This window comes from Thalassophryne amazonica, chromosome 20 (assembly GCF_902500255.1).
Source record: "Thalassophryne amazonica chromosome 20, fThaAma1.1, whole genome shotgun sequence".
In the NCBI taxonomy this organism is placed as follows: domain Eukaryota; kingdom Metazoa; phylum Chordata; class Actinopteri; order Batrachoidiformes; family Batrachoididae; genus Thalassophryne; species Thalassophryne amazonica.
The window spans coordinates 51959768-51981110 of NC_047122.1; the positions used below are offsets into that span (position 1 = coordinate 51959768).

General features: G+C 40.6%; 1 protein-coding gene across 1 annotated transcript in view; it reads right to left on the bottom strand.

Moving 5' to 3' along the window:
• Positions 1-2726: 2726 nt before the first annotated feature.
• The window catches only part of pdk4 (pyruvate dehydrogenase kinase, isozyme 4), a 46550-nt gene continuing 27933 nt past the window's right edge, over positions 2727-21343 (bottom strand). Inside the window, exons 5-11 of the mRNA XM_034161230.1 lie at positions 20748-20837; positions 20478-20555; positions 9861-9937; positions 9603-9701; positions 9256-9369; positions 5273-5386; positions 2727-3666 (exon numbers count right to left, since the gene is read on the bottom strand). Of these exons, the coding sequence (XP_034017121.1) occupies positions 3520-3666; positions 5273-5386; positions 9256-9369; positions 9603-9701; positions 9861-9937; positions 20478-20555; positions 20748-20837 (719 nt within the window). The 3' untranslated portion in view covers positions 2727-3519. The remainder of the gene's footprint in view (positions 3667-5272; positions 5387-9255; positions 9370-9602; positions 9702-9860; positions 9938-20477; positions 20556-20747; positions 20838-21343) is intronic.

A 21343-nucleotide genomic window follows, 5' to 3' on the forward strand; every position in this document is an offset into this window, starting at 1 on the left:
ATCACCACTCATATAAAAACAAGTGCATATTCAAGTGCATTTCAGAGTAAGTCTCTTGTTTTTCCACTCTGGGTCGCCACAGCAGATCCAAGCAGGATCTATATGTTGATTTGACACCAGTTTTACACTGGATGCCCTTCCTGACTCAACTCCACATTACATGGAGAAATCTGGCAGGAGTGGGGTTTGAACCAGGAGCCTTCTGCACTGAAACCAAGCACACTAACCACTTGGCCACCACTCCCTGCGTTTCAGAGTACACTACCTTCACCTCTTCCCCTTATACACTTATGTTTGTCCCATGGAAGGACTCGTCATTTGATGCACAGTAAACCCAAACCCATAAAGACCCATTCCCACTTTTGGGGATGCGCATCGGACAATGCAAAAGTTTGGACTGGGAGGGTGTCGATGATGACACAGCACAATCCATCATTGTACAGTGGTTGCGTTTTATCCATGGCAGGATTTTCAAGATGTTCATAAATACCGTTTTTTAATTACCACTAACACTGATATACTTTTTGTCATCCCTTGTATTTCTTGGGAACCCATAACATTGTTGCAAATGCTGTGAGATCACTAGGAGGTGTTCCGGAAGTGTCAAGATTGTGCTAAAGTAACAGTATAGTCATGCTGATTGTTTTTGTGCATCACATTGTATATCAGCTGCATGGCGGCTTAGTGGTTAGCACTGTTGCCTCACATCTAGAAGGTCCTGGGATCACTTCCCGCCTGGAGTTTGCATTTTCTCCCCGTGTCTGTTTCCTCCCACAATCAAAAATGTGCTTATTTAGGGTCTGCCCCTGACCAAGACGGAGTCTCTACATCTGGAGTTGGTCCCTGGGCACCAGACTGTGGCTGCTCACTGCTCCTAGTGGGTGGATTGTGTCTAACTCTAATTAGGATGAGTTAAATGTAGAGGACAAATTGTGTTGTATGCATGTACAATGACAATAAAGGCCCTTATTATATTATTATCAACTCAGATTTGTTATTCACTGTGGCCCTCCATGATGGGTGTTGGTGAAAGCGAGAACAAGGTGACCTATGCCAGCCCTAACCAACATGGCACCCTAGGCAAGACTTTTAATCGCACCCCCCACAAATAATTCATCATATTTTTGTGGCGAGCTGCATGGTAGAACAAAGACTAAGGAAGAGCTTTGGTCCTTTCTGCACTCTGCCACAAGGAGGTGCTGTTATTTTTACAGTGACAGAGAAAATGGCAGAAGTCATCAAACATCCTACAGTTTACACTTATGGTACTGAACTCCCATAATTGCAGCATGACAGTTTACAGTCTTAGCATCCAGACTGGTGTAATGTCCCGGAAGGGCTCATCAGACACTTTGGCGGGAGGAAACTATTGGCTGGTCACTAAGAACGTAAATTGTTGTGCTGCAATGCATTATGGGAGTTTGGGATTTTATGTGTTGTTATTGTGGTTCATGTTAGTTTAACAGTGTTGTTAGTATTGTTGATTTGTTCTGTTTTCTAGTTCAATTGGTTTAGACAGTTTGGTTGAGTATCATGTTGCTGTTACCATAAGTGTAAAGTGTAGTATGTTTGATGACTGCAACTGTCTCTGTGTTGTTGTGTGTAAAAATAATAACACCTTCTTGTGGCAAAGAGAAGAAAAGAGAAAAAGCTCTGGCTTGGTCTTTGTTCTACCATGCAGCTCGCCACAAAAATATGATGAATTATTTGTGGGGGGTGCGATTAAAAGTCTTGCCTAGGGTGCCATGTTGGTTAGGGCCGGCATAGGTCACCTTGTTCTCGCTTGACATACAGGAGTACTTGGGATGTGATCCAACAACTTTCAAATCTTAGAACATGATCCACTCCCAAAACACTACTTTCTTTTCATAAGGGTGATTCTTTAACTACGAGCACTATTGGCCTTGTAAATTTAATTTCCACCACACCATTACCTTACAATATAAAGCGCCTTGGGGCAACTGTTTGTTGTGATTTGGCGCTATATACATGTGCTCTGATGTCACTGTTTATCTCCACAGAAACTACCCAAACAATCTTTCATACAAACTATTTAAAGGGACATTACAGTGTTGTGGTGGAAATTACGGCAATAGTGTGGGACAACTACATTTTGTTTAAAAAAAATCACAACAGTTGTATGACACTGAATCCCCCAATTATGTTTTGATTATTTTACTGATATTTTATTCAGAGATATTTTAAAACATTAGACAAGCAGAAAACGGCAATATTTGCATATAATGATGCTGAAAAAAGGTGAAAAAGTCATCATAGACTACTAGAACAAATTTCTTAACACACTTTCATTGTAAAGATAACTATAAAAGTGTGAAATTTCCCCTTTTTTCTGTTTTTCATACAATATGATCAAAGGACATAATAAGTGCCCGTAGTCTAAGAATCACCCATAAATGTGCTTATCTCAGAGGCTGCTATTTTCCTTTTATTGTTTGATTCCAGAACATACAAACTCTAAAACAAACTGCTTCTTTGCATCATCCTGTAACACTGTTACCTGCTTTTTAATGATGTTGCATTATTGTGATAATTTAAATTGGTTTTACTCAAATTGAAAGTTCATTTAACTTAAATTAAGTTTTAAGCTAGCCAAAGCGTATTTTTGGGTACATGAACTTAAAAAATTGCAGTAATCATTTACATTCTGCCATCTTATTCTGCTTTAGTGTGAACGACACTATAAATGATTTCAAGTTCAATCTCAAAAACTGTATCAGAAGTATTACATTTACTTCAAATATACTACAATACTATGATTCTACAACTCCAGAGCAGCTGATCTCATTTTTCCAAATAGAATTTAAAAAATCAAAACTGACAACTCACATTTAGACATCCAACTTTTGTGTTGAACTGAGGAACTTCAGCTGAACGTAATATTAACGAGTGCAACAAATACCGTGTCAGTCTTCAGGATTTGACAAGATTTTAAAATTTCAAGGTGAAGGCACAAGGAAGGAAAGAAGTTCAAAAACACAGAATCCTGGCAGTGAAATTCAGCAGTGCTGTTATCTGTGGAAGTGATGTTGCATCATAACAGCATAAAAACGTAACAAAAATGCCCCAATAAGCAAAATGTGGCAGAGTGGACTTTGCTTTGTTCATGCTGTCACACATTTAGACTGAAACCTGATTTACCGTTGATAAGAATACATTTAAAGGCTAATAATGTAACTTTACTCTGCAATTATATTTATCAAAGTCCGGATCGTCAGGATGTCAAAAGGTTAATTGTTAAACACAAAAACAGCCAGCTTCTTTGTTTCACAGTGTCATCCGTTTAAACGTGAGGCAAACTGAGGATTACTGAGAGACTCTTTACACCAACCGTCGTAATGATGAAGGGACATGACTTGTCAAACGCAGCGGCGTGTTGAGCAGGTTTCAACCTCGTCTAGGTCCGAGAACATCCTGCAAACATTTTGTGAGTCCACTGACACCACCCACCTTCTCGCTGCACATCTTTGTGTTTGTGTCTTCGCGCCTCCTTTTGGTTCATCATGTGTGACTTTGCTCCTGCTTTCCCAGTTTTTTCGGTTCCTTGCTCGGCAGGCACCAGTCGTCAGCCTCTGTGCTCGCCCGGTAATGCCTCAGTGCTGACTTGTTGAATACGGGAAGTCTCTCCACCGACTCCGAGGACAGGGCCTGGGGACAAGAGCCAAACTGTCAATGTGGATCCTCCTAACACCGACGTATATTTCAGTCATTTCACGATGTTTCATCAGATGCCTCCCACCACTCCAGCTTAGCTGTCAAATTTGCCGATGTTGAAAACATTTTGCAGATGTCGAAAAAATTTCCTATATATTTGTCAGGTCAACTGTGTCGGTAGCCTGGCCCAAGCAAAGGGTCACCCGTCTGAGTCTGGTCTGTTTGAGGTTTCTTCCTCAAATCTTCAGAGAGAGTTTTTCCTTACCACTGTCACCTGCGTTCTTGCTCTAGGGGTTGGTAAGGTTAGACTTTACTTGTGTGAAGCACCTTGAGGCAGCTTTATTGTGATTTGGTGCCATATAAATGAAAATAAATTGAATTAAATTGACTTTGCCAACAGGAAAAGTCATGCCTGTTTGTCTGTTGGCCAACTCCATCCTGATTCTTTCGCTGATTTCTACCAAATGTGACCCTGAAACTGCCCTTTTTTGCAAAGGTCAATGAGGTTGATTTTCAAAACTGATTTGAAATGAACACACACACACACACACACACACACACTGGTGGATTCCACAATTACCCTGGCGAGGTCAGCCACGGGTCACTCTTTTTGGTGAAGGTCACTGGGGTCAGAGGTCAGACTGCCACAGCTCTTGCTGTCTTCATACACCCAGATACTATTACCTTGTAGTTCTTAAGAGGAAAAGCGCACAACTGGTCTGTGGATGATGGTTTTTAAAATGTCTGTATCTACAAAACTACTTGAGCTACTTGAGCCTTCAAATTCTTTAGAGTAAATATCGGGTCCTCGGACTCTGTAACTAAGGACGTTCAGGAGAAGTCCAGCTCAAGTTCAACACAGAATTCTGAGTCCTTGAATGTCCTCGATAATGTGACAGGGTGACCCACCACCAGCAGATCTGAAGACCTGGAGGAATACAAATTTAAAAGTGGAGAACTGATGTTTTATGAACAGCTTCTGATGCACACGGTGCCAATACACTGCCCACAATCAGGTGAATCGGGAGATATATTAAAGCCTGAAAACAGGGGAAAAAAAACCTAAAAAACTTTTCCATGCTGCATCTGTGCTTGTAATGAAGACTGTGAAATCTGTAAGAGCAAAGATCATGTTGTCTTCTAACATGGATCATGTGTTCAAATGTGACTTACAGCGTGACACACATCAGTTGTACCGTCTGTAATTACTCTGCATGTGCCACCGTTTAGACAATATTAGACTTTTGTCCACATTTTCAGTGGCTTGGACTTCAGGTTTATTTTTACCTCCACCAACAAAGTTGGGCGGACGTTATGTTTTCGCCCCGTTTGTTTGTTTTCATATACCGTTATGATTTTTTTAAACTGAAGATTTATCCTGATATGCAAGAAATTATTCACTTTTCAAGGTCAAAGTTCACAGTCAAGAAAAATCTTGGAAAACTGGAAAAATCCCTATCCTTTAACATTGAACAAATTTTCAAAAACTCATAACTCTGTTAAAAAAGATCAAATATCTTTCATATTTGACAGTTGCAAATCTCGGAATACATATTTTGAAGTGCCCCGTCAAAAAATATGGAAGTGGCGCGATTCTTACCTTCAAGTATATAACTGCTGAAGTGCCGTAACCCTCCATAGAGTAGAGCTGCAGGTCTCCCTGGAAGTACCTGGCGTACAGACGGGAGATGGGCAGGCCATAGCCAAACCCAGCCTGAGGGACGGACAAATAACACATTTACAATATCTTTACAGGCTCCGTTGTTAAAGTGCTGCATTAAAATAGATTAAAAACACCGGAAAGAATGTTTTTCGAATGATCTGTTGAACTCAGGTAATTAATTACCATATTTTTTGGAATATAAGTCGTTTGGCAGGCCCTGCGACTTATACTCCGGTGCGACTTGTATACTGAAAATTCACATGTTATTAATAACAGTAATTATAATGACTATTTATATAGAACTTTCCCAAAAATCAAAGAACTAAACAAAACAAACTCCAATATAAAAGAATAAATGCCAGTAATAAAAATATATATGTCAACAATGCACAAAAATCCCAAATTAAAGAGCTCATAACACAGAAAAAGGTGCAACTTATCCTCCAATGTGACTCATATGTGGTCTTTTCCTCTTCAACAGGCATTTTTTGACAGGTGACTCATACTCTTGAAAATATGGTACTAATTTGTATAATCAGAATAATTAATAAAATGTGTTCACGCCACTGAATATGTCTACAGTCTGGAGCTGTTCAGTGCAGATGAATACAGTAGACACTTCTCAAAGAAATAAGTGACTGTGTAAGAAGGGGACTAGTGAGGGAAGCCACCAAGACACACACACACAGGCTTCTGTGGCTGTGATTGGAGCGACTGTGTATCCATTATTTGGTGCATCTCCAGTTGCACATTGACATGATGAAATAGACCAGAGAAACGCCATAATACAGGAAAAAAAGATTAAAGCAAAGGTCAGTTTTCAGGTCTTATCATATTTTTTTTTTATCAATGAAACATATTTACAATATGTCACTTCTAAAGCATTCTTGAGTTTTGGCATTTGGAAGGGTTTGTGCAATTTAGCATGTTCGTGTATGACATCCTATCTGTGTCTTAAAGATAGGATATAAGGTGTCTTAAAGCATTCTGTCGTGAGTGTGTGTGTGTGTGAGTGTGTGAGAGCACTCCCGGTCCTGCGTTCATGTCTGTGTCTTGTGGTCCATGTCCTACCCCCTGTCACTCTCTGTCACTCGGGTGTGTCCTCTTTGTGAGTCATCCTCTGTCTTTGTCTGGGGTCTGTCTCTCCACTGTCTGTGTTTCTCCTTTGTTCCTAGTTCCCCGTGTTCTGTTCCCCCATGGCCTCCTGGTTACACTCTTTTCCCAGTTGCGTTCTATTGATTATGTTCTTGTAATTCCCAGTGGTAGGCACAGTTCCGCTAATCTGCTAACCACTAATTATTGAAGAAAACTTTTTTGTTAGCGGATTAGCTTTTCAGCTAACTTCAAAAACCATCAGCGGACCAATTAGCTTCCGATAAGTTTAGTTCCGATAACTTTTAGACCGCTAACGCTTTTTTATATAGTTAGTAACAGTGAAAAACATTTATAAACGCTGTTGGCTCCTGTCTGTATTTTGCAGCAGTGAGGTAGCTAAGAGGAGCTGAGCTCAACTATACCCCAGCAGAAGGGGCCTGGCTGCCAGGCTGCTACAAAAAAAAAAAGAAAAAAGAAAGAACTAGAGACATTCATCACGAAATGCCCCGCACACAGTATTATTTTCCATGCAAAGTGCAGTAATGTGTACTTGTATGGGGTGGGTATTTGGTTAAAGCCTTATGTGTTTGATGTAAACTGGGATATACAATGAAAAAATTGGAGATTGGCATAACATTTATTTAGAGGATGTGACAAACAGTGACCATAAACCGTCGGTCTCATCAGCCTTCAAAACAAATGCAACCACTGGTGACCTTGAAAATTAGGTCAAGGTCACTGGCCTTCAAACCCATGCGCAGTACTCCTCCAAGGCATGTACCCACCAAATATGAAGTTTCTGCAAGCAATAGGTGCCAAGCTACGTTGCGGTGAAGGACTTGACAGTTGTGACCACTGGTGACCTTCAAAAGTAGGTCAAGGTGACTGGCCTTCGAACCCATGCAAAGTACTCCTCCAAGGCACGTACCCACCAAATATCAAGTTTTTGCGAGCAATAGGTGCCGAGCTACGTTGCGGCAAACGATTTGCAGCCGGACAGATAACCCGGATGCTATATGCCCCACCTCACGGCATAAAAACAAGTCATTACCCTTTACAGCATACAGTGGTCCAGCCGTGAGGCTGAAGTCCTGAAAATGAAAGCAGGTTTGGCTTATGGTTTTAATTTATAAACCAAATTAATCCAGATAGTTTAACTACATTAATGTCAACTCTGTCATTTGTACAAAGTGAAAATATAACACGTATATTTTAATTTTAAAATAATGCACTAATTCTGAAGTATTGAACATTAACACACACAGATGCCAAACTGCATTATGGGTAAATTGAGCCTGCGATTACTGATTGGTTTATTCATTTAACCAACACAAAACTTGGTTAAATGAACCAAAACGTGTGTGTTGGTTTTTACAAATAAATGTGTATTTGTAAAATATGTAATTTTTTTCATTTGTTAAAAAAGTAATTTGCAAAACTGAAAATTCTGTTATCTCACAACAGTGTGATATAACCGGGCGTCATTCACGCTGACATCCATTTATGCATTTTGACCCATCTACTGGATGGCATATTACATACTGCATATTATGTTACTACACTTTTGACTTTTTTACTCTTTTACTATGCTTTTAATCTTTTAATTCATTTTATTTTGTTGTCTGAATTGTTTTGTGTGAAGCGCCTAGAGGTGACTCTGTTGTGATTTGGCGCTATATAAAGTGAATAAATTGAATTGAAATTGAGGCTCAGGCTTTTCTGTTCAGAGTTCATGCCTTTTGTTTTTGTTTGTATTTTGTTGTATGATTGCCTATTTTTATGTGTTTGTTCTTTTTGTGAGTTTTCTCTTATGTCACACTTTTTACACCTCTGAGTTCCATGGTTGTTTTCACTTTTGTGTACTTTGATTTATATTTTGGTTCTTGTAGTTTAATTATGTTTTTTCCTTTTCTCATCTTCCACTGGGTTTTTGCCACCTTCCTGTTTGTCTGTGATCTTTGACTTTTACATACACCTGTCTTTTATTTTCTCATCAGTTCTTTTTGCATTATAGCCACACCTCAGTTCCTGTTCGTTTGCCAGCTGTTTCACGAATCTGCTTCCTGTGAATGTCCAGAGTTTGACTTTGCTGCTGTATCACGCCAAGTGTTTCTTGTTTCATTTCCTTGTGACCCAGTTTTGTGTGTTTTTGGTCCCTTTTCCCCACGTCTCACTTTCTGTCAGTGTTTGGACTTTTTGACTGTTGTTTGGACAATAAATCACCTGTGTTTTGCACATACCACCTACCTCTTGCTGACTGCATTTTGGGGTTCTAGCAGACATTGTATAAAACCTAACAGCATTTTGTGTTAATGGTAATTTGATGAAGAAGAAAGAAAAACACTTCAACTACAATAATATGCAAATATGAATACAAAATAACCCTAAAATGTAGTCAGATCATCTACTTCCCAGAAGGTGGCTACTGTTTAAGAATGAAATGTCTCTTGTAAACTGTTTTTGAGTTATCATGTTCACAAGAATACAACACTCACAGGGAGATAGGAAAGCATGACGGTATATATTCAACAAAAGCAGAAATCCAACATTTTTTTAATTTCCTTTTTTCAAGCACTGAATAAAAGCTCTAAGACTGCGTGCACACATAGCAGTCTTAATTCTCTTTAATTTTGCGCAGAAATTTTTTACAATCCATGTTTTCCAAGATAATCCCGTTCACCTGTCAGGTGTGGCATATTAAGATGCTCATTCAGCAGCATGATTCTTGCACAGATGTGCAAGAATCTGCAAAAAGGTTCTGCATCTATATTTTTGGTGCTCATAAGATGTCGTGTTCAAGTGGAAGCGCAACAGCTTCGTCTCACCAGTGGTGCGTTTCGTGAGTTGTCGATGTGGACAGGACTGGGAGCTGTGGAATACATGTAGCTGAAGAGACGCTCGATCAGCCGCAGCGGGACTCCGCCTCCTCTGTCAGACATCTACAGACACAGGAGGGGTATGACACATTTATCAAGATGTTCTCCCTACAGATGTACAGTCAGGGAACTCGTCCCCTCATCATCTACAAATTACACCGAGTCTAAGCAAAACGGCAATCTGCATATACAGTAATCGCTGGGATTAATCGTGCAGAATGTATGAATATAATGTTAAAATCACTGCACACTCCTGCTGTTAGTACAAATTCTGGCCCTGCAGTATTTCTATATACCTTAATAGTGAGGTCCTCCATGCCCAGTGACACTCGCACTTTGATCTCGGGCAAAGCTGGACTCAATTCGTGTGCCTCGACTGTAGCTCTCATGGCGTTCTGACAGCAACATGCACAGTGCGTTATGTAACGAGTGAGCAAAAACATGTTACATAACCCCAGTTTGTGCTAACAATCAAACATCTAAACAGCCAGCAGCTTTTCGAAGCTGCACAGGATCAGTGCAGACAGTGAGTTCAGGTTTACAGGTGACGGTACCTTAAAGAGCTCAAACAGCATGTGGGAGAGGTGTGACGGCACATAGACAATGTGGAGAGGCTGGCCAGGGTTTTTGGCTGTCAAATACAGAAATAAATACATAAAACAATGTGCAAATATCTAAAGACATAACCACAGCCAATAAAATGTACCCTGGTTGAAGTATATACCAAACAATGGCGAAGCAAAACAAGAGTTTTGAGTTAAAAAAAGTAAAAAAAAACAAAAAAAAAACATTACATGAGCAAGTGCCAAAAGAAGCAAAAACACAACTCGACAACGTAGTTAATCATTTTAACTTCTCTCAATCTCAACTGGCAGAAAGCACAAGACCAAGTTTATACTGATATAAATTTATACATGTACTGATCAAAGTGTGTGTGTGTGTGTGTGTGTGTGTGTGTGTGTGTGTGTGTGTGTGTGTGTGTGTGTGTGTGTGTGTGTATATACGAGGTCTGTTAGAAAACTATCCGACCTTTTTATTTTTTTAAAAACTATATGGATTTGAATCATGTGCGCTTGCATCAGCCAAGCTTGAACCTTCGTGCGCATGCGTGAGTTTTTTCACGCCTGTCGGTTGTGTCATTCGCCTGTGGGCAGGCTTTGAGTGAGCACTGGCCCACCCCTCTCGTCGGATTTTCATTGTCAGGGAAATGGCTGAGCGATTGGAGCAGCGCTGAATCAAATTTTTCCAGAAACTGTGAGAGACAGCCAGGTGGAAACCATTCGGAAGATTCAGACGGCTCTGGGCGTCACACAGATTAAGGAGCGTTATGACCGGATTAAAGACGGCCCACAGCGGCGGAGGGCGCGCCGCGCTCTGAGCGGCCATCGACAGGCTGACACGACCAGATCATTTCCAAAGTGAAGGCTGTGTTGATCCGGGACGTCGTCTGACTACCAGAGAAATTGCAGAAGAGGTGGACATCAGCACTTTTGCGGCACATTCCACTGTTACAGGAGATTTTGTAATGAAAGATGTGTGGAGGAATTCGCACGTCGGGACGGAGCCGCTCATGGCGCGCAAAAAAAAGCATGTCCGTGTTGGAAGTCTCACAGGACATGTTGTGACATGCCCAGCTGTTACACAATTTCTCGGATACTCACTCGACTGAAAACCCACCGAAAGCCATCTGAATGGTTTCCACCTGGCTGTCTCTCAGAGTTTCTGGTAAAAATTTGATTCAGCGCTGCTCCAATCGCTCAGCCATTTCCCTGACAATGAAAATCCAATGAGAGGGCTGGACCAGTGCTCACGCAAAGCCTGGCGGAGTGAAGGACGGCGCGCTCTCCAGCGCCCAAAGGGATCGAAGCCCGGCACTTCTGGACTCACGTTCACTGCCAAACACCCCCCAGGTGGACACGACAAACTGACTCTGTGAAGGATAGAAAAGGTGAGGTAAGTCAGCAGCTACAACTAATATCCTTCAAAGGCACACACTATCAGCAACACATTCAGGTCTGAATTTAAGCTTTATGTAAATGAGCAGCTTCTCACAACAGGTGGAGGATCATCAGTCCGCACGCCACGGCCGTGAGAAGCGAGCTGCACAATTCTCATCAATGTTCAAATATACTGCGTAACAAAATACCAAATTACTATTAACACTTATTCAGACAATCAATCACCTCTGATGTGTGCTGACAGCATGTGTCCCTCACCCGTCCTCCTTCACAGGCACGATGTGTCAAACCCAGGCGCGGTCCTCAGCGTCTCACAAACGAACGTCACAAGGTCGAGTTCCCGGCAATTCTGCTTGAATCACTCATGGCTTAAATGCAGAACGCCATCTCATTATCTGCTTCAGCTGAAAGTCTTTAAGTTTGCACGTGAGCATCATCCACAGGTGCTGTAAATCATGCTGATGAGGGTGAAGGACTCTTCTGCCAGCACCTTCTCCACAGACAAAAACCAGTTTGCATACCACCTGGAGAGCAAAGAAAAGAAAAGAACACCAAAATGTCCAGCCAAACCCCCCCAACACACAACACAGGATGTCGTGAGAGAACAGAGAAGATTCAGAAGAGGCCGGCATGAGGACTTTATGCGGACATTCCACTGTTTAAGGACATTTTTTAATGAAAGACGTGCGCGCAAATTCGCCGAGTTGTTTCCGTGACGACTCGGAGAATCTGTGTGTGCCATGACAGGAAAAACACCTCCGTGTTGAAAACCATTTGTAAAATTCAGGCGGCTTTTGATGGCTTTCAACAAGTGAGTAACTGAGAAATTGTTTAACAGCTTGGGCATGTTCCAACTTGCCAGTTAAGGTTTCCAACAGAGGTGTTTTTCCTGTCGCGACCCCCCGCGGTCGGGTCCGGCCCGACATGCGACTCTGCCCACACGTTCTTTCATTACAAAATATCCGTTAACAATGGAATGTCCGAATAAACTCCTCATGCCGACCTCTTCTGAACGTTCTCTGTTCTCTGACGACTTACTGGGTCAACAGAGCCTGAAATGTGGAAGTTTTCAACTTGAAACGGCGAGCCGCTGCCGCCTCGAAGCACAGATCACCGTCAGGCACCGTGGGCCATCCTTACGGCGACACTACCAGACCAAAATCTCTCATCAGCCGTTAAAATTTTTACCGAAAACCAGCTGAATTTATCGAATGGTGTCCACTCAGTTGTGCCTTACAGTTTTGAAAAAATTTTGATCAAACAAAGCAGCAGTCTCTGAGCCATTCCTAAACAATGAAAAAATCGACGAGAGGGTGGGCGACTCCTCACTCAAAGACTGCCCACAGGCGAATGACGTAACCGACAGGCATGAAAAAAACTCTCGCATGCCCACGAGGGTTCAAGCATGTCTGATGTAATCACACGTGATTCAAATCCATATGGTTTTTGAAAAAAATAATAAGGTCGGATACTTTTCTAATAGACCTCGTATATATACACTCAACAAAAATATAAACGCAACACTTTTGGTTTTGCTCCCATTTTGTATGAGATGAACTCAAAGATCTAAAACTTTTTCCACATACACAATATCACCATTTCCCTCAAATATTGTTCACAAACCAGTCTAAATCTGTGATAGTGAGCACTTCTCCTTTGCTGAGATAATCCATCCCACCTCACAGGTGTGCCATACCAAGATGCTGATTAGACACCATGATTAGTGCACAGGTGTGCCTTAGACTGCCCACAATAAAAGGCCACTCTGAAAGGTGCAGTTTTGTTTTATTGGGGGGGGATACCAGTCAGTATCTGGTGTGACCACCATTTGCCTCATGCAGTGCAACACATCTCCTTTGCATAGAGTTGATCAGGTTGTCAATTGTGGCCTGTGGAATGTTGGTCCACTCCTCTTCAATGGCTGTGCAAAGTTGCTGGATATTGGCAGGAACTGGTACACGCTGTCGTATACGTCGGTCCAGAGCATCAATCAGTCAATCAATCAATCAACTTTTTTCTTATATAGCGCCAAATCACAACAAACAGTTGCCCCAAGGCGCTCCATATTGTAAGGCAAGGCCATACAATAATTATGAAAAACCCCAACGGTCAAAACGACCCCCTATGAGCAAGCACTTGGCAACAGTGGGAAGGAAAAACTCCCTTTTAACAGGAAGAAACCTCCAGCAGAACCAGGTTCAGGGAGGGGCAGTCTTCTGCTGAGACTGGTTGGGGCTGAGGGAAAAAACCAGGAAAAAGACATGCCGTGAAGGGGGGCAGAGATCGATCACTAATGATTAAATGCAGAGTGATGCATACGGAGCAAAAAGAGAAAGAAACAGTGCATCATGGGAACCCCCCCACAATCTACGTCTAAAGCAGCATAACCAAGGGATGGTCCAGGGTCACCCGATCCAGCCCTAACTATAAGCCTTAGCGAAAAGGAAAGTTTTAAGCCTAATCTTAAAAGTAGAGAGGGTATCTGTCTCCCTGATCTGAATTGGGAGCTGGTTCCACAGGAGAGGAGCCTGAAAGCTGAAGGCTCTGCCTCCCATTCTACTCTTACAAACCCTAGGAACTACAAGTAAGCCCGCAGTCTGAGAACGAAGCGCTCTAATGGGGTAATATGGTACTACGAGGTCCCTAAGATAAAATGGGACCTGATTATTCAAAACCTTATAAGTAAGAAGAAGAATTTTAAATTCTATTCTAGAATTAACAGGAAGCCAATGAAGAGAGGCCAACACGGGTGAGATATGCTCTCTCCTGCTAGTCCCCGTCAATACTCTAGCTGCAGCATTCTGAACCAACTGAAGGCTTTTTAGGGAACTTTTAGGACAACCTGATAATAATGAATTACAATAGTCCAGCCAAGAGGAAATAAATGCATGAATTAGTTTTTCAGCATCACTCTGAGACAAGACCTTTCTGATTTTAGAGATATTGCGTAAATGCAAAAAGGCAGTCCTACATATTTGTTTGATATGCGCTTTGAATGACATATCCTGATCAAAAATGACTCCAAGATTTCTCACAGTATTACTAGAGATCAGGGAAATGCCATCCAGAGTAACGATCTGGTTAGACACCATGCTTCTAAGATTTGTGGGGCCAAGTACAATAACTTCAGTTTTATCTGAGTTTAAAAGCAGGAAATTAGAGGTCATCCATGTCTTTATGTCTGTAAGACAATCCTGCAGTTTAGCTAATTGGTGTGTATCCTCTGGCTTCATGGATAGATAAAGCTGGGTATCATCTGCGTAACAATGAAAATTTAAGCAATACCGTCTAATAATACTGCCTAAGGGAAGCATGTATAAAGTGAATAAAATTGGTCCTAGCACAGAACCTTGTGGAACTCCATAATTAACTTTAGTCTGTGAAGAAGATTCCCCATTTACATGAACAAACTGTAATCTATTAGACAAATATGATTCAAACCACCGCAGCGCAGTGCCTTTAATACCTATGACATGCTCTAATCTCTGTAATAAAATTTTATGGTCAACAGTATCAAAAGCAGCACTGAGGTCCAACAGAACAAGCACAGAGATAAGTCCACTGTCCGAAGCCATAAGAAGATCATTTGTAACCTTCACTAATGCTGTTTCTGTACTATGATGAATTCTAAAACCTGACTGAAACTCTTCAAATAGACCATTCCTCTGCAGGTGATCAGTTAACTGTTTTACAACTACCCTCTCAAGAATCTTTGAGAGAAAAGGAAGGTTGGAAATTGGCCTATAATTAGCTAAGATAGCTGGGTCAAGTGATGGCTTTTTAAGTAATGGTTTAATTACTGCCACCTTAAAGGCCTGTGGTACATAACCAACTAACAAAGATAGATTGATCATATTTAACCAAATACCGGCATCACTGAAAGCAGCCAAAGATAACGATACATCTTTGGGATGGTTATGAGTAATTTTTTCTCTAATAGTCAAAATTTTGTTAGCAAAGAAAGTCATGAAGTCATTACTAGTTAAAGTTAATGGAATACTCAGCTCAATAAAGCTCTGACTCTTTGTCAGCCTGGCTACAGTACTGAAAAGAAACCTGGGGTTGTTCTTATTTGCTTCAATTAGTGATGAGTAGAAAGATGTCCTAGCTTTACGGAGGGCTTTTTTATAGAGCAACAAACTCTTTTTCCAGGCTAAGTGAAGATCTTCTAAATTAGTGAGACGCCATTTCCTCTCCAACTTACGGGTTATCTGCTTTAAGCTACGAGTTTGTGAGTTATACCATGGAGTCAGACACTTCTGATTTAAAGCTCTCTTTTTCAGAGGAGCTACAGCATCCAAAGTTGTCTTCAAAGAGGATGTAAAACTATTGACGAGATACTCTAACTCCCTTACAGAGTTTAGGTAGCTACTCTGCTCTGTGTTGGTATATGACATTAGAGAACATAACGAAGGAATCATATCCTTAAACCTAGTTACAGCGCTTTCTGAAAGACTTCTAGTGTAATGAAACTTATTCCCCACTGCAGGGTAGTCCATCAGGGTAAATGTAAATGTTATTAAAAAATGATCAGACAGAAGGGAGTTTTCAGGGAATACTGTTAAGTCTTCTATTTCCATACCATAAGTCAGAACAAGATCTAAGATATGATTAAAGTGGTGGGTGGACTCATTTACTTTTTGAGCAAAGCCGATAGAGTCTAATAATAGATTAAATGCAGTGTTGAGGCTGTCATTCTCAGCATCTGTGTGGATATTAAAATCGCCCACTATAATTATCTTATCTGAGCTAAGCACTAAGTCAGACAAAAGGTCTGAAAATTCACAGAGAAACTCACAGTAACGACCAGGTGGACGATAGATAATAACAAATAAAACTGGTTTTTGGGACTTCCAATTTGGATGGACAAGACTAAGAGACAAGCTTTCAAATGAATTAAAGCTCTGTCTAGGTTTTTGATTAATTAATAAACTGAAATGGAAGATTGCTGCTAATCCTCCGCCACGGCCCGTGCTACGAGCATTCTGACAGTTAGTGTGACTCGGGGGTGTTGACTCATTTATTATATCAATATGTTGATCAATTATTATATCATTTACCAACAGGGACTTAGAAGAGAGAGACCTAATGTTTAATAGACCACATTTAACTGTTTTAGTCTGTGGTGCAATTGAAGGTGCTATATTATTTTTTCTTTTTGAATTTTTATGCTTAAATAGATTTTTGGCGGTGTACACGGGGCTTCTGTTTAGGGCTACGCTTCCTCCTCACAGTCACCCAGTCAGCCTGCTTTCCCGACTGCCCGGGATCTGCCAGGGGGGAACTAGCGGCGGCTAAGCTACCTAGGTCCGCACCGACTACAGGGGCCTGGCTAGCTGTAGAATTTTCCACGGTGCGGAGCCGAGTCTCCAATTCGCCCAGCCTGGCCTCCAAAGCTACGAATAAGCTACACTTATTACAAGTACCGTTACTGCTAAAGGAGGCCGAGGAATAACTAAACATTTCACACCCAGAGCAGAAAAGTACGGGAGAGACAGGAGAAGCCGCCATGCTAAATCGGCTAAGAGCTAGTAGCTATGCAACCTAGCAGATTCCTAAAAACACACAAAGTGAATAATGTGTAAATAATTTAAAGGTGATTCAGCAGAAGGAGTGCCCCAATCAAGGCACCAAACAGGCCATGAAGCAGCACAGTCAACGCATGACAACGGTGCTAAAATAAAATAAAAATCAACTAAACACGCTGTGGAGCAGCACAGATAACGCACGACAACAGTGCTAAAAGAGAAAAAAAAATAAAAATAAAAATACAATAAAAAAAAATAAAAAAAATAAATAAATAAAAACGAAAGCGTTAGCAAGCTAGTTAGCTTGCCAATGCTGATGAAAGTTAGCATCCCAAACATGCTCAATGGGTGACATGTCCGGTGAGTATGCCGGCCATGCAAGAACTGGGACATTTTCAGCTTCCAAGAATTGTGTACAGATCCTTGCAACATGGGGCCGTGCGTTATCCTGCTGCAACATGAGGTGATGTTCTTGGATGTATGGCACAACAATGGGCCTCAGGATCTTGTCACGGTATCTCTGTGCATTCAAAATGCCATCAATAAAATGCACCTGTGTTCTTCGTCCATAACAGACGCCTGCCCATACCATAACCCCACCGCCACCATGGGCCACTCAATCCACAACATTGACATCAGAAAACCGCTCACCCACAGGACGCCACACACGCTGTCTGCCATCTGCCCTGAACAGTGTGAACCGGGATTCATCCGTGAAGAGAACACCTCTCCAACGTGACAAACGCCAGCGAATGTGAGCATTTGCCCACTCAAGTCGGTTACGACGACGAACTGGAGTCAGGTCAAGACACCAATGAGGACGACGAGCATGCAGATGAGCTTCCCTGAGACGGTTTCTGACAGTTTGTGCAGAAATTCTTTGGTTATGCAAACCGATTGTTTCAGCAGCTGTCCGAGTGGCTGGTCTCAGACGATCTTGGAGGTGAACATGCTGGATGTGGAGGTCCTGGGCTGGTGTGGTTACACGTGGTCTGCGGTTGTGAGGCTGGTTGGATGTACTGCGAAATTCTCTGAAACGCCTTTGGAGACGGCTTATGGTAGAGAAATGAACATTCAATACACGAGCAACAGCTCTGGTTGACATTCCTGCTGTCAGCATGCCAATTGCACACTCCCTCAAATCTTGCGACATCTGTGGCATTGTGCTGTGTGATAAAACTGCACCTTTCAGAGTGGCCTTTTATTGTGGGCAGTCTAAGGCATACCTGTGCACTAATCATGGTGTCTAATCAGCATCTTGATATGGCACACCTGTGAGGTGGGATGGATTATCTCAGCAAAGGAGAAGTGCTCACTATCACAGATTTAGACTGGTTTGTGAACAATATTTGAGGGAAATGGTGATATTGTGTATGTGGAAAAAGTTTTAGATCTTTGAGTTCATCTCATACAAAATGGGAGCAAAACCAAAAGTGTTGCGTTTATATTTTTGTTGAGTGTGTGTGTGTATATATATATATATATATATATATATATATATATATATATATATATATATATTTTTTTTTTTTTTTTTTTTTTTTTTTTTCTTTCAATACGTCCTCTTAGAAACTATTATCTCTGTGTGGGCTGATTCTGGATTTTTGGTCCAGGAAAGAGGAACCGGGCCTCAGATAAAGCAACAAAGACTAAAAGTTTAATCACGGAAAGCTCAGCTGAATTTTGCAGAAACACAAGTCAAACCAACATTTTACTCAAATGTGAGAACATCAGGTCTGTGTGATTGTTTTGGAGGAGGCTGATAAAGTTTAATCGTGGTACAGCTGTGGACAGGTATACTGTCTGCAAATGTGCATATGAAAGTATTCTTGTGCCTTCAGGAGGCCGCAGGGTTTTAACCCTCTGATTAGAAAAACAAATACGGCAGTAAGCAACCTATTAATCATTAGCTATATACAGACAATTTTAGTGGGATTCCTTTAGCTGTGTTAAAAAATGGTAATCAACATGCAAAGCTGATCATCTGAAATGCAACAACATAAAATAAGGCCATAATAACCGAAACAACAACAATATACTCTTCTTGTTTCGGATGCTCCCGTTAGGAGTCGCCACAGCAGGTCAATCATTTCCATCTCATCCTGTCCTCTGTATCTCCCTCGGTCACACCAACCACCTGCATGTCCTCCCTCAGCACATCCACTAACCTCCTCTTTGGTCTCCCTCTTCACTTCCTGTCTGGTGGCTCCATCCTCAGCATCCTTCTCCCTATATACCCTGCATCCCTCCTCTGTACATGTCCAAACCACCTCAATCTCTCCTGACTTTGTCTCCAAACCTTCCTACCTGAGCTGTCCTTCTGATATGTTCAATACTACTACTACTAATAATAACAACTTACAACCGATATTCCACTTTTCAGTGCAAAATTATACATACCATAATTAAAATACAAATTGAACACAAATCAATCAATCAATCAATCAATTTTTTTACAACAGACAATAAATCTTAAAATGTATGTACATAATTTTAAATACAGCACACTTATTAAACAGCACAGGCCAAATTACATACAAGAAAGTAATATTTAAGTCTAGATTTTGGAAAAACTCAGCAAAATTTGACTGTGTAAATGTAACTCGAGGTCAGAAAATAATAGTCATTGCTTGAGTGTATTATATGTCAGTGGTATTAACTCTTTTGTTATGAAATACCTGAATTAAAGTGGTCAATCTGTGTATTGATGTTTGCACATTTATTTGATAAACAACATGCACAAAAAAGGTCCACTTATCTCCCCTTGAAGCTGTCAGACCAGAATTATTTTTCCTTCAGGCATATCTTCACATCGCGGGCCACCACTGTTTGGAATTTAATTGAAGTTTAGGAGAAGTTGTGCTTACAAGACTCATGGACATCGGGATGAACAGGGTTCTTCTTTTATATTGTACAATAAGGTATAAATGTCATAAGGTTTTGGATTCTTTGCTCTGACACTGTGGAACAGTTTGCCTTTTGATATCAAAAGGTTTACTTCAGTTGAATCATTTAAGAGAAATCTTAAAACATTTATTGTCTTCTGTTAATCAGCTTTATTCTTTGCCTTCTTCTTGCCTTCACTGTTTGGTGTTTATATGTATTTTACATTTTATATAAAGAGTTATAATATGTTAAGCCCTTTGTAAAAAGTTTCAGCTTAAAGTGCTAAATAAATAAAATTATTATTATAAAATAAAGCTATTTGTTAGTACTTGCACATAACTGGGACAACGTTTTAAGTCTAGATTTGAAAAACTCAGCAGGATTTAACAAATCTGTAAATGCAAATATGTAAATGTGTCTGGTGGTGCAACGGTGTCTTGTCAAGATGTTTACTCTGCAAAAGGTAGTATCGCTGAACATTTCTGTTACTATTTTATTTTGCATTGACAGTATTGACATCAACTATTAACTACGTAACTGCCTTAGAAAGAGTTATGAGTGCACAGTTTGTCTGAAGGTTTAAATTCTCCACGTGTTCAGCTGGTTATTCACATATTAATGTTTTAACTGCACTTTAGTTGGTTTACTTTGGACATGTTTCACTGGCCTTGTGTTTGTTAATATTAATGTTATTTCCAACAGCAATGCTTTTGTTTTGCACACTGACTTCTTTGAATGCACCCTTTGGTTTTGCAGATGTATCCTACGTAAAAACTATTGCATGTTTTTAAAGACTCACAGTTGACTTCTGTGACGGTCATCTCTGGAGAGGTCAGATAATACTGCTCACACAGCATCTTAGACGTCTCACAGGCATCTACAAAATGAAAAACTCATCATTATTCATTTTATTTCACGCTACAAGGCGACCTGCATTTTAAAAATAGACTTCGTTAGCTTGTCGTGTACAAATTACACATTTTCTCTTCACATATGATCTAAAAATACTGTAATAAAATACATGTGCAAGGTGTATGCTCAGTCTCTTATTTTAATTAAATGGTTCTACCTTTTACAACCTCCACGACGTCGCAGGTGGGGTCAATGCTGCCAATATGTTTGGGATGGGCCGGGTTCACGCTGCCATCAAAGATTAATGCTACAGAGAATGAGAGTATAGACACATCCTCCTGGTGGTGACTTAAAAACAGTGCAAATATACTCTATGCACTTAGATATGGTGCAACAATGTGTTATGCAGTAATGCAAGGAAATGTAATACATTTTTCACTTCATTATGTAACAACACCCCTATTTTGGAATAAATAGCCTAAATGCAATAATACTACGAATAATACTATAAGAATGCATCAGAATGAAATGTGATGGGGCAAAGGCATGAATGGAATATAATTAAACGTAATAGTGACTGTGCAATAAAATAGAAAAAAATATTACTTTTCTGTCTTACTTTTTGTGGCACATTAATGAAGGGCCCCGGCTATGTTTAGAGCGGATTGTGGATAACTACATAGTCTATTCATCAATTTTCATCCTGTTATTAGCATGCACAGATGAAAATATCCATTCTCAATGGTTATTACACAGTATACCATATCATTACATTTCTGTCAGAAAAAAAGCATAATGCCTGTATTCTGTAAT